Here is a 15724-nt window from a genome sequence, read left to right as displayed (position 1 = left end):
AAAAGCAGCCGACAACAGCAACTCATGTCCACGACTGGGAAATAGTCAGTCGGCCAGCAAATACACAATTGGACAAAAAAACAAGTCGGCCAGGACAAAATGAGTCAGCCAGCAACAGAGGGCCCCCACAACCAAAAAACAAGGAAAAAAGACATGGAAAAATGGGAAAAAATGAAGTGAACTTCTGGGCGGGCACACCCACAACAGAGGCCCTCACTGAGATATGGTACAGACAAGAGATGACTGCTAACAAAAGTTTCTGTCCTTCTCTCCAAACTATACCAGCAATCCCTCCCTCTCTGCCTTCCAGGACTGCACATAGAGGAGGGGGGACAACTTGTCAAAATCTTCTTTCTTCCCCATTGGCCAGTTTACAGCATACAGGGCTGCATTCTGAGTGTCTCTCTCCCTCTGCACAAGGCTGCATATATTATGGTACAGTAGGTTGCTATCTTCATCCACCCTACCATTACACCAAGGCTGCATACAGGGTGATACAGCATGCCAACATCTTCAATTCCTTTCTCACACAGGGTCTGCATATAGAGAAGGGCGGCCATTTGTCAACGTCTTCTCACACACAAGTGGTTGGTGAACTCCTCTGTAACAAAGGTGTGGGACCGGCTGAAGCTCTTCCTCGAGTTCTTTTCTTGATACAAGTGCCTTGAAGGAGTATCAAAGAGAGGTATGTGCATTGAAAGTGATGTTGCAACAAATGTTTCTATTTTGAATTGAAGACCAAGTGACCAATGAAGGGAGAGAATTAGGGTTTCATGTGGGAGACATACTCAGAGAAGAAGAGAGAGAGAGAGAGAGAGAGAGTTGTGGGGATAAGGCAACTCACCAAGTGTGAGTGTGTGACTCCCCTATCACACATGTATATTTGCACTATGTGTAAGTGTGAGTGTGTGACTCCCCTATCACACATGTATATTTGCACTATGTACACATAGTGCAAATATACATGTGTGATAGGGGAGTCACACACTCACACTTGGTGAGTTGCCTTATCCCCACAACTCTCTCTCTCTCTCTCTTCTTCTCTGAGTATGTCTCCCACATGAAACCCTAATTCTCTCCCTTCAACTGGTATCAGAGCCACGGTTGTGTCCATGTGTGTGCGGGTGTGCGGAGTCGTCTTCATCGCGAAGAAGAAGCTCGGCTATGGAGCCTTGAGCTTGGCACGAGCAGAGGAGAGCTTTACTAGGGCGGCCTGTTTCTGATTTGGGAGAGCTTGCTGTCGTGTTGGGCGCTGCAAGACAGTGAGAGGCGGCAGCAACAAACAGGCTGGACTGGTATTTTGCTGTCGTGTTGGGCGCTGCAAGACAGTGAGAGGCAGCAGCAACAAACAGGCTGGCCACAAGGCGTAACAAAAACGTGAGCGCCGTTGTGGTGCAGGTGTACCAGGTCACCGTAAGCTGCAACGTGGCGCTGAATAGCAGCAACGTGGTGAGGCCGGAGAGAAGGCTGGTGACCCACCAACGTGCCGTAAGCCTCTGGACCCAACGTCTTCTACACCTGTGGAGGTCTTGTCGCCCACGAGGAGAGCTACGCACCAACGCCAACATCGCACGCATACGCCTGCTTTTACGAGAGTTTCGAACCTGGAGAAGAAGCGACCAGGCAAACGCAGGCAGGTGTGTGCTGGTTCTCTTGTGCTGGGCGCAGTCTGTGCGCCTAGTGGCCATCGCTACAACCACTCGCATCCAGCTGCACACCTCGCAGCCATCCAGTGGCTTCATCGTGTCAACCTGGTCCTCTGCGCCACAAGAGCTCCTCAGCTATCGCCCACCTGCACAGCAACAGCTCCTTCACGAGTCATCAAATTTGACACCCCCCTTTTCCTGCAGCAATACAACTCCTCCCTTTCTGCAACATTAATCAGAAATTTCAGAGGTATTTGCTTCAATTTTTTGGGATTTGCAATGGAGCAGGTACAATTATTAATTGAGCAGGTACAGGTGCCAAATTGCTCAAATTTTGAGCAAAATTGGCAAAATTGGGTGACATTGGTCACATTCCGGATCAATTTGCAGGAAATTGGATGTCAAAATTTGGGGCTTTTGATGTAATTGTGCCATTGGGCATTCATACATGCTGTATGATGTGAGCAATCTCACATTTGGGGCAAAATTGCAGGAAATTGGAGTGCAGATCAAAGGGCTTTTGTGCCGATTGGGTTGATTTGCATGCAGGCACTAGCATTTGATGCTTTGGGCAATGTGTTGATGCCTGTCAAGCACTCAATGTGCCTGTAAATCAAGGGGCTTTTATGTATTGGATGTATATGTGGCCACGGGGAAGCATTGTGAAGACTCTGGATGCCTTCATGTGCATTAATGTACCATTCATGATCAGAAATTGATCTTGAATCAAGGGGCTTTTCAAGATTTTATGCTTGTTGAGCTTGGCAAAGCAACAGGCAAGACTTTTATGCCTTTGAATCCTCAGAAATCCGCTTGCAGTCAAGGGGCTTTTGCCCAATTTCTGTTCGGGACTGTTGTATGCAGTGGTGGGGAATGTAAAAGTCTAACTTTCACTCTTTTGGACAGCCAAGAGAGCATTTATTGCTATTGTACTTGTTGGTACAGATTTGGTACAACTTTGTACAAGTTTTGGCATGGCTGTACATTGATTTGAGTGAGGAAAAGGCTCATTTTCAGCTGCTGTACTTGCCGGTACAGATTTGGTACATCATTGGTGAGCATTTAGTACTGTTGTACAGTACTTTGGAAGGAGAACAGAGCACATTTAAGGTGCTGTCCTAAATCTGCAGCAACCAGATTTTGGTGATTTTATCACATACAGTGGGAGTAGAGTTGCATTCGTGCTTCCGCAGTGGGAGATAAACTTTGGGAGAACAACTGTGAGCACTTTGTGTGCTTTGGTGCAGTGTTTGCACATCTTGCAGGGAGTCAGGCATTGACAAAGGTTGCATATTGCTATGGCAACCACAGGTGAGAGCTCTTCATTGCTTCACATCAAGAAGCTTGAAGGCTCACATAATTATGACATTTGGCAAACCCAATGCTATAATGTGTTGCTCCAGAAGAAGCAGCACAAGCCCATCAAAGAAAGGGGTGTAATGCCCGCTTCTCTTACTGCTGAAGAATGGGAAGATATATATGAGCTGGCAAGATCCACCATCATGTTGTCTGTGTCAGACACTTTACTTTTCAGCATTCGTGAAGAGAAGACAGCTTGGGGAATGTGGCAAAGATTGCAGGACTTGTATGCCCAGCAAAGTGCCTCAAGCAAAGTGTATTGGTTGAAGAAACTCATAGGTCTTCAAATGAAGGAAGGGGCGTCTATGACAACCCATCTAAATGAGTTTAATGGTGTTGTCAGCCAGGTCATCAATCAAAAGTTGGCAATGGACAATGAGTTCAAAGCCACCTTTCTTTTATGCACTTTGCCAGAGAGTTGGGACACATTCAGGACAGCCACTAGCAATTCAAATGCTATGCTATCATATGCAGATGTGGAGGGTGCTCTTCTTCAAGAGGAGATGAACAGGAAGAACAACTCCGTTGGAAAGTCCAATGCAATGAATGCACGTGGGAGATCCCAGCAAAGGGGTAAAAGCCAAGAACGGGGAAGGAGCAAGTCCCGCTCCAAAAAGGACTTGGAATGCCATTATTGTGGCAAGAAGGGACACTTCAAAAAGCAATGCTACAAATGGAAAAATTATCAAAAGGAAAAGGGCAAAGGAAAAGACAAAGACAAAGATGAAGCCAAAGATGCAAAGCCAAAGGGCAAAAGTGGAGTCATGATTGAAGAAGTCAATGTGTCACATGCAGGTGACAGTGAGAATGAAGTCCTATTCACGTCTTCACTTGATGTCCATTCACTTCTTGTAGGAGATGGTCATGGTATGCACTCATGGATCATTGATTCAGGTGCCTCCTTTCATGTCACAGGTTGCAGAGACTTGTTTGTCAGGTATACTGCTGGCAATGAAGGAGTAGTTTATTTGGGTGACAACCATGCATGCAAGATTCTTGGCAGAGGTGTTGTGAGGCTTGTGTTTTCAGATGGCTCACAGCTTATGCTCCATGATGTCAGGCATGTGCCTGAGATCAAGAAGAACCTGCTTTCTACTGGACAGCTTGATGATGCTAATTATGTTACCACATTTGGTTGTGGAAAGTGGAAGATTAGTAAGGGCTCACTGATTGTTGCCAGAGGCTCTAAGGTGGACACTCTTTACTTCATGCATGCAGGTGTTTGTCACCATGCTAATGTAAATGCAACCAAGCTGCCGGAAATCTCTATGTGGCATAGCCGGTTGGGACACATGAGTGTCAAAGGAATGGAGCAATTGTCTCATTTTGGTTACTTGCCTTCTTTGAAGTTCTCAAGTTTTCAGTTTTGTGAGCATTGTATATATGGCAAGCAACTCCAGTGCCCCCACAAGAAAGCTCTTGGACAGAAAGATGCTCAGTTAGAGCTTGTGCATACAGATGTATGTGAGATGCCTCAGCTTTCTTTGGGAGGGGCAAAATATTTTGTGTCTTTTATTGATGATGCCACACGCAAGGTGTGGGTTTATCCTCTTCGTTTGAAGAGTGATACATTCTCAGTGTTTGAGAAGTTTGTTGCTCATGTTGAGAATCAAACTGGCAAAACACTAAAGGCTTTGCGTTCCGACAATGGTGGAGAGTATATGTCCAAACAGTTTCAGGACTTTTGTGATGCTAAAGGCATCAAGAGGGAGCTCTCTACTCCTTATGATCCTCCACAAAACGGGACAGCAGAGAGGATGAACAGGACCATTCAGGAGAAGGTCCGTTCTATGTTGTCACATGCTGCGTTACCTCATGGCTTTTGGGCTGAAGCTGTTATAACAGCCGTTCATCTTATAAACAGGTCACCTAACACAAGGCTTGGTGGGAAAGTGCCAGAGGAAGTATGGATAGGGAAGCTTCCGTCCTACAAGCACTTGAGAGTGTTTGGTTGCGTTGCGTACGTGCACATACGCAAGGAAATGCGCACCAAACTTGATCCTAAGTCTCACAAATGCATATTCCTAGGATATGGTGACAGAGGTGAAATGGGGTATAGACTTTGGGATCCAGTGAATAGAAAGATTATACGCAACAATGATGTCATTTTTTATGAAACATGCATGTATAAGGAGCCTGCAAGGCAACAGGAGCCTGGCAAAGTCATCTTTGATGATGATGGACATCATGGACAACAACCAAGGGCTGTAAATCAGCCATTACAACATCAAAACCAGCCCTTAAATGGTGCTGAAAATGGTCCAAATGGACAGCCAGAGATGGCAGAAGATATCCCTATGGATATCCCACAGTTAGAGGAGATACCGGGCATGATATTTCAACCTTATGGCATGGAACAGGAGCCACCAATAGGTGATATGCAGGCTGGACAGCAACCTGCAAATGATGGTCATTGGGTACAGAGGTCCACAAGACCCTCCAGAGCCCCTGACAGGTTTGTTCCAGGGGTTGACTACTTGATGCTTACTGACTGTGGGAAGCCCTCTTGTTATGAGGAGGCTTTACAGAGGGCAGACAAGGCTCTTTGGGAGCGTGCTATGAAATCAGAGATGGATTCTCTGCACAAAAATGGAACATGGAAGTTGGTGCATTTGCCTACAGGCAAGAAGGTTTTGCCATGCAAGTGGGTTTACAGGCTCAAATTGCATCTGATGCAAAGCCAAGATACAAAGCCAGGTTAGTGGCTAAGGGCTTCAAGCAGGAATATGGTGTGGACTTTGATGAGATCTTCTCTCCAGTGGTCAAAATGACCAGACTTAGAGCTGTATTAGCTTTGGTTGCTCATGATGATCTGGATTTGATTCAGATGGATGTGAAGACTACTTTTCTTCACGGTGATCTCCATGAGGAGATATATATGCAACAGCCAGAGGGTTATGCAGTGAATGGAAAGGAGAAGCTTGTATGCAAGCTGAAAAAGAGTCTTTATGGGCTCAAACAGGCACCAAGGGAATGGTATCATAAATTTGATACATTCATGAAATCCCAAGATTTCAGGAGAAGTGACATAGATCACTGCTTATACACCAAGAAAGCTTTGGATGGCAGTCTATTGATCCTCATCTTGTAGGTTGATGATATGTTGATTGCCGGGAAATCTCGTAAAGAGATGGATGCCTTGAAGAAGAGGCTGCATCAGACCTTTGATATGAAGGATTTGGGTGATGCAAATCACATTTTGGGTATGCGGATACTTCGGGACAGAAATCAGCGTGTGTTGTATTTGTCTCATAAGGAATACATTGGCAAAGTATTGCAGAGGTTCAACATCTACCTCATGTAAAAGGGTAGGAGAAGGGTGTGTGTGTGAATGGACTTATGGTCCACTAGCTCACCTATTTAAAGGTTAAGCTAGAAGGCATTATGTAATGTGCAAAGGCCAAGTTGTATGCATAAGCAACTTAATAAACAAGATTTTCTCTTGTATTTTGTGGGTCTCTCTCCTCCACTTATCTTGATCTAGCATAAGCACCATGATATTCAACATGGTATCTAGAGCTAGGCAACTTGCAACCTGTAGACTAGGTCAAAAAAGTGTTCTTTGAGTGCATCTCATCTACCCCCAGCCAGTGGAGGCCTTCCAGCTGCTTGCGGAGGCCATATCTTGGCGTGATTTCAACTAGGAAGATGAAGAATACCCCCGGGCGTTTAGATTCATATAGCTAATTGTTGGATTACATCTCTCTCAGCCGTGCCATTGCACTTTGAGCAGGCCGGCGCACGATTTTTGCAGCACTAGTTTTCATATAGAAATGCGCCTTCTGTGGGTAAGCTTAAACCACATAATCTTAGGTCTTTTGAAGCCCATAGCCTCAAGGTTCTACAGCCAAGAGATTAGCCCCAATGGCTGCTCAACGCGCGTGCAAGATGCAGAAAACCAGGGCAGCCTTGTAGAGGTGATAGAGAACAAGCAAATTCAGCTTGTCAAGATTCATACGGATGACAACCCGGCTGATCTGTTGACAAAGAGTTTGCCTCCAGAGCGGTTTGCTCATTGCAGACACTTGATGGGCATTGGATGAGGCCAGTTTCAGCCTTGATATGGCCTTGTATATTATCATGTACATGCTGATTTTTTCTTTTCCTTCATTTAAGGGCACTTTGCCTTTAAGTGGGAGGTTGTTGGGGTAAAGGCATTATGCCCACCCTTGTAGTGTGTACAAGCCCATAAGGTTTTATAGACTTATCCCCACAACTCTCTCTCTCTTCTTCTCTGAGTATGTCTCCCACATGAAACCCTAATTCTCTCCCTTCAACTGGTATTAGAGCCACGGTTGTGTCCGTGTGTGTGCGGGTGTGCGGAGTCGTCTTCATCGCGAAGAAGAGAGAGTTGTGGGGATAAGTCTATAAAACCTTATAGGCTCGTACACACTACAAGGGTGGGCATAATGCCTTTACCCCAACAACCAAGTGCTAAGTGCACTATGTGTACTTATAAAACCTGATGGGCTTGTACACACTACAAGGGTGGGCATAATGCCTTTACCCCAACAACCAAGACTCTCTAAATGCATCCAATCTAGTGTGAGACTAGGAGAGCTTGTGAGATCCACGTAGTTGACTATGTGAGACTGGGCTTCTCCTGCGAGATCCACACTAGACTGGTGTGAAGCTAGAAACACCCCTTGCCTTGGGCTTGGGCAGAGGATTTGTTTTACATTGTTTCATCTTTGGTACTTGGAAATCCGGTGCAAGAGCACCCTCTACATGTATCTGAAAATACTCCTTGTAATAAAGTTTTTTTTTTTTTGGGGTGGGTGGGAGGGGGGGGGGGGGGGGAGGGTGGGATTTCTATCCGAAGGGACTTAGTGCCTTGAGGGTATGCTAGCCCGCCCCGAATAGTTTGCCTCTATTGGAGGAGGTGCAAGGAGAGGCAAAGCACGGACCCATGGTAGGCACCTTAGGAACGCACTCACGCACCGGTTAGGCACGTTAGGCCTTTCAGGGTGCGGGTGAGGTTCCGTGGGTGCCGAGTGTCCCGGGGGTTGCCCTCCCCGCCTTGACGGTGATCGGGCCGAACGTGGAGTCGAGACCGAAAACGGTAACGGCCGACCGGCGGACCGAGCCGTGCCGATGGGCCGAGACGCGGCCGGGCCGGCGGATCATGGATGGAAGGCAAGACCCGAGACGAGGCCGAGGGAGCCGAGCCGGGCACAAACGCAAGTGATCGGTGAGACCCGCAAGGAAAACACGCGAGACGCGCTCGATGGGCCGATGGAGCCGTTTCATGAAGCATGGATTGTGGAAGGCCGCGTGCGGCAAAGGCGTCGCAGGACCATTTCCGCCGATCTCGTGACACTTGGTATCAGAGCAAAGTGCATTTTGGAAGCCTATGGGAGGCGCGTGATGCTAGGTTGGAAAGAACGGCGAAAACGGCAAAAACGGCAAGTCGGGTTGAGTCCAAGTGACGGCCGCAAGCCGAAAACGACACAAAAGTTGCCGACTAAGATTTGAGCATCAAGATGAAGGAATTTGCCCGTGGTGACCATTACCTATCTCGAGCAATGGGATGCAAGGCAGAGGATGGCGTGGTCGGCCGAACCCGCCGGGACCCCGAGCTGCCGGCGCGAGGCGCCCCGAAACAACGCAGCTCCCGACGGGGGCCTGAACGATGGAATTTGGGGACGTGCTATATATGAAAAATGATCAGTTTTCCGAGGGGATCGCAACCGCGCGGTCCGTTCGAAGAAAATCCAAAGTTGGCCGACATGCCTCGAGGCCAATGGACAGTTGGGTTCCAAGTGAGGTGAGGTCCCGGGTGCAAGTCCAGCAAAAGATGCTGGCACATGAGCTGAGCAGAGAAGCATGCAACTGGATCCTTGTGGGGCTGTTAGCACTTCCGAAAAGAAGAGCAACGAGATTTGGGATCTTTCAGAGTTACCACCAAGGGAAGGTGATGCTTTGAAGAAAACGGCGAGGCTGGCAACAGGTCAAGGTGGCACTTCATGGACCAGCAACGCCTCAAATGAGGACCGCGGGCTGGTAGCCACTCAAAGGTCAAGCAAAGGAAGAAAGCAAAGGGGCCACGCATGCAGAGACAACGCCGGGAATGGGACCGGGTTTGCTTATGCTAAGAAACTTGATGCGGCGGAATGGGACGTCGTGTTGGTGTGGTGCGCAGGAAGTCAAAGCAGAATGCAAGCCGCCGAGCCAATCATTTGGGAAAACATGCAAGCGACAAAGGCGTCCGCTAAGGCCATGGTGCGCCTTGTGGCAATGGAGTCACTCCCCTCTCATCACAATGCAAACGGGCTAGGCCGGAGGAGCCGACGCCCTTCCAGATCAACAAGGATCAAGCCAAAGGGTGAACGCGTCAAGCGGGAACCCACACTCCTTCGCAGTGCAGAACAAGGGCTAGGCCGGAGGAGCCAAAGCCTTTTTCAGATCAACCCAGGATCAACTCCGGCGAGGCAGCAAAGCCGAGCTCGCACTCCTTCGCAGTGCCAAAGCAAGGTGAGACAGAAGGTGTCAACATCCCTTTCAGGTTTTCAAGAGCCAAGCAATCAACCTTCACAAAGACCACTGAGCTACGGTACGGTAACCAACCCGGAATATGTAATGATGGTGGCACACATCGGGCATGCGGGTGAGGGTAAGGCCAAAGAAGGCACCAACAGACCCATGACCCCATCGGCAACACCGAAGTCTCCGCCTGGGTGAGGGTAAGTCCTAAGAAGAGGCACCAAGAGCCCTGGGCTTTCCGGACCGAGAGTGGTTCCCCCTTGTGGCCGGGTATCCCGCCGAGGTGCACACGTCACCCGCAACACTGAAGACTCGCCTAGGTGAGGGTAAGGCCATGCGACGGCACCAAGAGCCCTGGGCAACCAAAGCAACTCCGGACCAAGAAGGGTCCCCATGTGGCGGTGTAGCCCGAAGTGGTGCACGCGCTGCCCGAATAAAGCAGTACCAATAAAACCGAACCTGGGTGAGGGTAAGTCCTCGACGGCACCAAGAGCCTCGGGTTCTTTGACTCCAATAAAGAGAAGCGGGCCTTGCAATGGTCCAAGGAAGTGGCCGTGCTGGCCGTCAAGCGAAGCACAAGGTCACCGTGCGGGCCGTCAAGCGGCGCACGTCAATTTCACCACCGACTTCTCCCGTGGGTTCTAAGGTGCCACAAGCGCTTTGGGGCTCATGATGAGCCCGAACTGGAGCAATCCGGGGAGGGTGAAGTTTATTTGAGCGGGAACATGCCAAATCACGTCAGCAAGGGCTGCAGGGACACGCAGTTGTGTGACTTGGAAAAACAGGTTTGAAGAAGGGGACTACTTGGGAGCTCTTGATTGCAGCCTAAGGACCGTGGTGCCGGGCAGATAGCACTCTGTATGAAGGAGCAAACGGGTATAGCTGGACTCGAGTTGTACGGCTCATGAGTTGAATGGCTTTGGAAAGCAAGTTTGATGAAGGTGACTACTTGCGAGCGCTCAAGCACAGGACATGAAACCATAGTGATACCAAGTGTCACGAGACCGGCGGAAACGGTCCCGCGACGCCTTTGCCGCATGCGGCCTTCCACAATCCATGCTTCATGAAACGGCTCCATCGGCCCGTCGAGTGCGTCGCGCGTTTTCCTTGCAGGTCTCACCGATCACTTGCGTTCGTGCCCGGCTCGACTTCCTCGGCCTCATCTCGGGTCTTGCCTTCCATCCATGATCCGCCGGCCCGGCCGCGTCTCAGCCCGTCGGCACGGCACGGCACGGCTCGCCGGTCCGCCGGTCCGCCGGTCCGCCGTTTTTCCACCGTTTTCGGTCTCGACTCCACGTTCGGCCCGATCACCGTCAAGGCGGGGAGGGCAACCCCCGGGGCACTCGGCACCCACGGAACCTCACCCGCACCCCGGAAAGCCTAACGTGCCTACCCGGTGCGTGAGTGCGTTCCTAAGGTGCCTACCATGGGTCCGTACTTTGCCTCTCCTTGCACCTCCTCCCCATATAGAGGCAAACTATTCGGGGCGGGCTAGCATACCCTCAAGGCACCAAGTCCCTTCGGATAGAAATCCCACCTCACGGGGGCGGAGGGGGGGGGGGGGGGGGGGACGGCCCATTCCGGACCCATTGTGTTGTCAAGTTCTCCAAATCTTTTATAGTCATTAAGATGAGTGTGGGTGAGTGTGGTTGTAACTGGTAACACTATGTGTACTTAGTGTCTTTAATGTGAGGTTTAATATTCCTAGAAATTTGGATTATACGAGGAAAGCAGATGAATATGACGATTTGGCAACCCATGTATATATATGCACCAATGCTCCTAGTCAACCAACACGTCATCACTACAACATCATCACTACCACGTCATCATTGCCACGTGGCAATGCCACCTGTCCTCTGTGCTATTTGACTTTGCTCGTCAATTGCTATCTGATGTTTGGCTCTGTCCTACATACTTGTAGGTGTCGCATTCTCCCCTACTTGCATTGCAGTTATCCTCAACTGTGTCCATATAAAGTGCCCTTCCATAAAATGAAAAGATCACAGCAAAGCTCATCCAAGAGACCCAAGATCTGGAACACTACGAGACCACTTTGCATCCACTGCAAAGGCTCACATTCTGTCCTCGCCCCGCCAGCACGAAGACTTGTAGAGAAACCTACGAATGACCAACTTCCACCTGAACGAGCGCTATCCAACCGTCCATTAAAAAACATTGCACACCTCTGAGTATCCTCCGGTAGTAACCCACAAGAAGAACACTCTAGAGAATGGCCGCGCAAAACTCTGCTATCCAAACTCCAGCCACTAATGCATTAGCACAGATGGAGCACAAGAACTGCTTGCACCATCTCCAATGCACCCTGAAGAAAGAAAGAACCATTGGTGCCTCCATGACATCAGACACAGAAGATACTCCACCCAATGCAAACGGCAAGTGAGAAGAGTCCTCTTGACCGACCCCAAAAACTCAAGCGACCAACACTGAAGCCAAAGATTCTCCACCAAGTGTAAACGGTAACTATGAAGACTCCCCCTCAGAGAGCTAGCTGAAAACTTCCTCTATTCGTACTTGTGGCCTGATGCAATGAAGCACCATGGGTGTGTGCTTAACCCGAAAAATGAAAAAAACCTGAGACGCGCACACATGCATCTCCTTCACACTCATCCTCCAATTTTGAAGAAGCCTCCTCCTCTCAGACTGCTCGTCCGGTTCTGAAGAAGTGTCCTCCTCGAACTACTCCAAGGTCTTCGAACAATCCTTCGCGACATGGTCAATGGAGTCACAATAAAAGCACTGTCCAACAGCCATCTTGGCGTGACGCTCTTCAAGGGTGAGGCGAGTCATTTGTCCTTACCATCCTTGGCTTTGGACTGACTACCCTTGTCTTTGCCTTTCTATTGCCCTATGGTTAAGTCCCAAACCTGGAACTCTTCCGCATCTCGAGGGTTGTAGCAAGACGAACCACATCTAAAAGATCACGGGGCCGATGTGCACAAACGTCTACGTGCAAAGACAGTTCAAACCATCAACAAGTCACTCAACCTGCTCTGATCGCCAGACAATCCTTGGGACCATCGAGATAGTCAATCACCAATTCGCCATGTTTTTGCATAAAACGCTCCCACTGTTTTTGCATAAAACGCTCCCACTGTTTCTTCAATTCATGCTCGTAAACTACAGGAATAAACTGCTTCAAGACCGCCTTCCCAGCAAGTCACGGAGTGGTGCCTAAAGTGGTCTTCCCACCACAAAAGAGCGGCACATGTCAAATCCGTACACACCAAATGCAGCTGAAAAATATCTTAATCACCTTCTACTGGCAACATGGCAGCCATCTCGCGGGTCCAGTTGGTTATGACTTCTTCGTCCATCTTCTTGTTGAACTTGGGAAACTTCAAAAGCTTCGGTAATTGAGCTCGTTCCTCACAGAAAGAACTCGGCAAACCGGTAGTCCCCCAACATCGCACCAATGAAGGAGAGCGGAAACTATCCGGAAAATCCAATGGTGAAGAGGGACTCCACCAACGAGACCATTGGTGACACGAATGGCGTCTCTCCTGCCGACTACGCTCAGATGTAGAATGATGACCAGAAAGTTTAGCCACTTCGTCCTCGGGATTGTCCAACACTTGCTCCAAAGCACGGGCCCTTGTAGATTCCAAATCCGGAATACTTGGTGCTCGAGGTGCCGACTCCATCTTGTCAAGACAGGCAAATATAGCCTCCATTTTAGCCGCCTGCACGTCCATGGATGCCTTCATTCTGAGAAGCAAATCTGCGAGTTGTGGACGTCGAGCCTTAGAAGATAACGCAAAACTTCATGACGGGCAACACAAAGATGAAGCATCTTCCAAAACCCTAAAACATGGCTCTAATACCAATTGTAGGATCTTCAGTACTACACAGGCGACAAAGGAAGCTATGGGGGATGGAAGATTGACATGTGCAGAGAGAGAGAGAGAGAGAGAGAGAGAGAGAGAGAGAGAGAGAGAGAGAATAAATAAATAAATAAACTCAGAGATTTGCACGACTCAATAATCTATTATGATTGATGATTAATCCTTGTATCATGTACATGCTTTTATAGGCTAGAAGGCCTTATCTTTGACACATCACAAGTAAGGGGGCAATGACACATGGCTAGGCCAATGACATCAATGCTTATCACATTCACACACACAAATGGCTATAAGAGGTTGTTCACACTCACATACTCACTTACTCACATAATTGAGTGTTTACACATACATACAAGGGTTGTTCATACACAAACACAAACAGGGGTACACATATATGATGGATACACACACACTCCAAAATACCCAAACTCTGTTGTGCTTGTGTTTTCTTGTTCTGCTGCACTTCTATATCTCTGTTAAACACTTTGCACATGGCACAACTATACCACATGAGCAAAAGACAACCAGAAAAGAGCTTTAGAGCAGCCCAATGGATGGATATCAGTAAAATTTCCATGTAGATGGACATAACCCAATGAAAGTAGCTTGATGAAACCAGACAATTTTAGACAGACAGAACTAGATACGACATCCAGGACAGAACTAAACAGAGATCTTCAGCAAGTTCCCGATTTGGTAATCATGAGAGCAAAACCAGGTAACAAATGGACACACAGGCCCATTCTTATATTAGTAAAGCAAATAATCCACAAAGGAGAAGGGAAGGGAGGGGAAGAACACCAAAATCAGTGGGGCCCAATGCAACATCTTGTCAGATACTGGGACAAAAGTAGCAAGGACAGCAGCAAATTTTCCAACACTGCTGTCCCCCATCCAATGGTCTTGTTTGAGACGAAGATAGAGAACATCAAAAATGACTCTCCTACCGGAAAATCCATGGGTGATTAGATAGGTGTTGATCAGTTGTGAGCCCTTCGCAAAGACACAACAGGCTGGGGTCATTGTGAGGCTTAGGAATGCACACTAGAAGTTTAGAACCACAGACTGGGAACAGATTCGGGAGTGTTTGGACATCAGTGATGGGGCACATTCTAGCATGGGCTTGTTTGCAGGTTGTGGAGCAGTTTGGGGCAAATCAAGACCAGCCTTGGCCATCCACCCAAAGCCTAGCCACCAGCTGGGCATGTGAAAAGGGAATCAAGGATCACAAGTCTGAAGTGTTTGGTTGCTATCTTAGCAATTCAAAGCATCAAATTCTATATTAAGAGAAACCACTTCGGCCGCACAAGTACCCCAAGTATACATAGAAATGCATCTTCAATCATGGATGCAACAAAGAGTGGAATACAAAACTTGATCCGTGAGGGTGGGAAAAGCAGATAAATCCTCTACTTTACGGCAGGGTGTAGAAGCTACTGAAGGAACTGAAGTTCAAAAAGGAAGAGGGGAAAGGCCTCCCGGGGGGAGGGATACGGGGTATCAGAGGCAGCCCTTCTTTCTACAGGAGGTTCAGATGCATGGTAAATGCGTTCATATAAGGATGTGTGGACGTGACAGACATGGATTAGTACACTGTATGAGACAAAGTTGATTATTGAGCAAATCAAGAGACGTAGTTCTCTCTCTCTCTCTCTCTCACACACACACACAGCTCGCAAAGACGGGCACCTGAGAGTCAGATCGCGAGAGGCATTTGCGAACGATCTCTCCTTCGAGGGCGCGGCGTTCCTCGAGGGTAAGGTACTCGTAGTACTGCGCCAGGCGTGTTTGGCCTTGCTTGTTCACCAGCAACACAAATCTAATCGTCATCTCCTCTTCTTCAACTCAGAGCTGCTCAATTACACCATCTCTCGGTGCAGGGCTTTAAATTCTCATGGGCGTCATATAATGCCCCATAAATTCGGGAAGGGATCTAAGGTTTTCAAATCGCAATAATTTACCATTGATCTAAGGTTTTCAAAGGTGACCCGGTCGCAATAGTTTACCCTATCCTAAGGTTTCAAAATAGCTCCAAAAATTGAGTTCACTTGCATGTACCTTTACACGTCACTTCACCCTCTCACCACCACCACATCATACCCCGAGCTTCTGCTTCACTCTACCCAAGAACTCCTGCCGTTCAGCTCGCTTCCCGTTGCCTCCAAACCACCACCAATAGCCCTGTAGAGAGACTCTTCAGAGACAAAAAGTGAGAGAGGAGACAGGAGAACATGGGTGTACAAAGACAGAGAGGGAGCATCTAAGGAGAAAAGCAAGAAAGGGGGAAAAACTCATGCATGCATGACATGAGTAAGAAAAAAATGAAAAAAATACTATATTGACAAGCATAATCATGAAGCTTTCAAACCT

General features: G+C 48.3%; 1 protein-coding gene across 1 annotated transcript in view; it reads right to left on the bottom strand.

Annotated features, from left to right (window-relative positions):
• Positions 1-15292, bottom strand: part of LOC147633879 (SNARE-like superfamily protein) — a 33904-nt gene extending 18612 nt beyond the window's left edge. Inside the window, exon 1 of the mRNA XM_086804934.1 lies at positions 15044-15292. Within this exon, the coding sequence (XP_086661060.1) occupies positions 15044-15184 (141 nt within the window). The 5' untranslated portion in view covers positions 15185-15292. The remainder of the gene's footprint in view (positions 1-15043) is intronic.
• Positions 15293-15724: the final 432 nt, after the last annotated feature.

The sequence above is a fragment of the Cibotium barometz genome, chromosome 11 (assembly GCF_041138505.1).
Source record: "Cibotium barometz isolate CiBa-2024 chromosome 11, ASM4113850v1, whole genome shotgun sequence".
NCBI classification, from domain to species: Eukaryota; Viridiplantae; Streptophyta; class Polypodiopsida; order Cyatheales; family Cibotiaceae; genus Cibotium; species Cibotium barometz.
The sequence above is the reverse complement of the archived record's forward strand: the minus strand, read 5'-3'. Positions and strand labels throughout refer to the sequence as shown.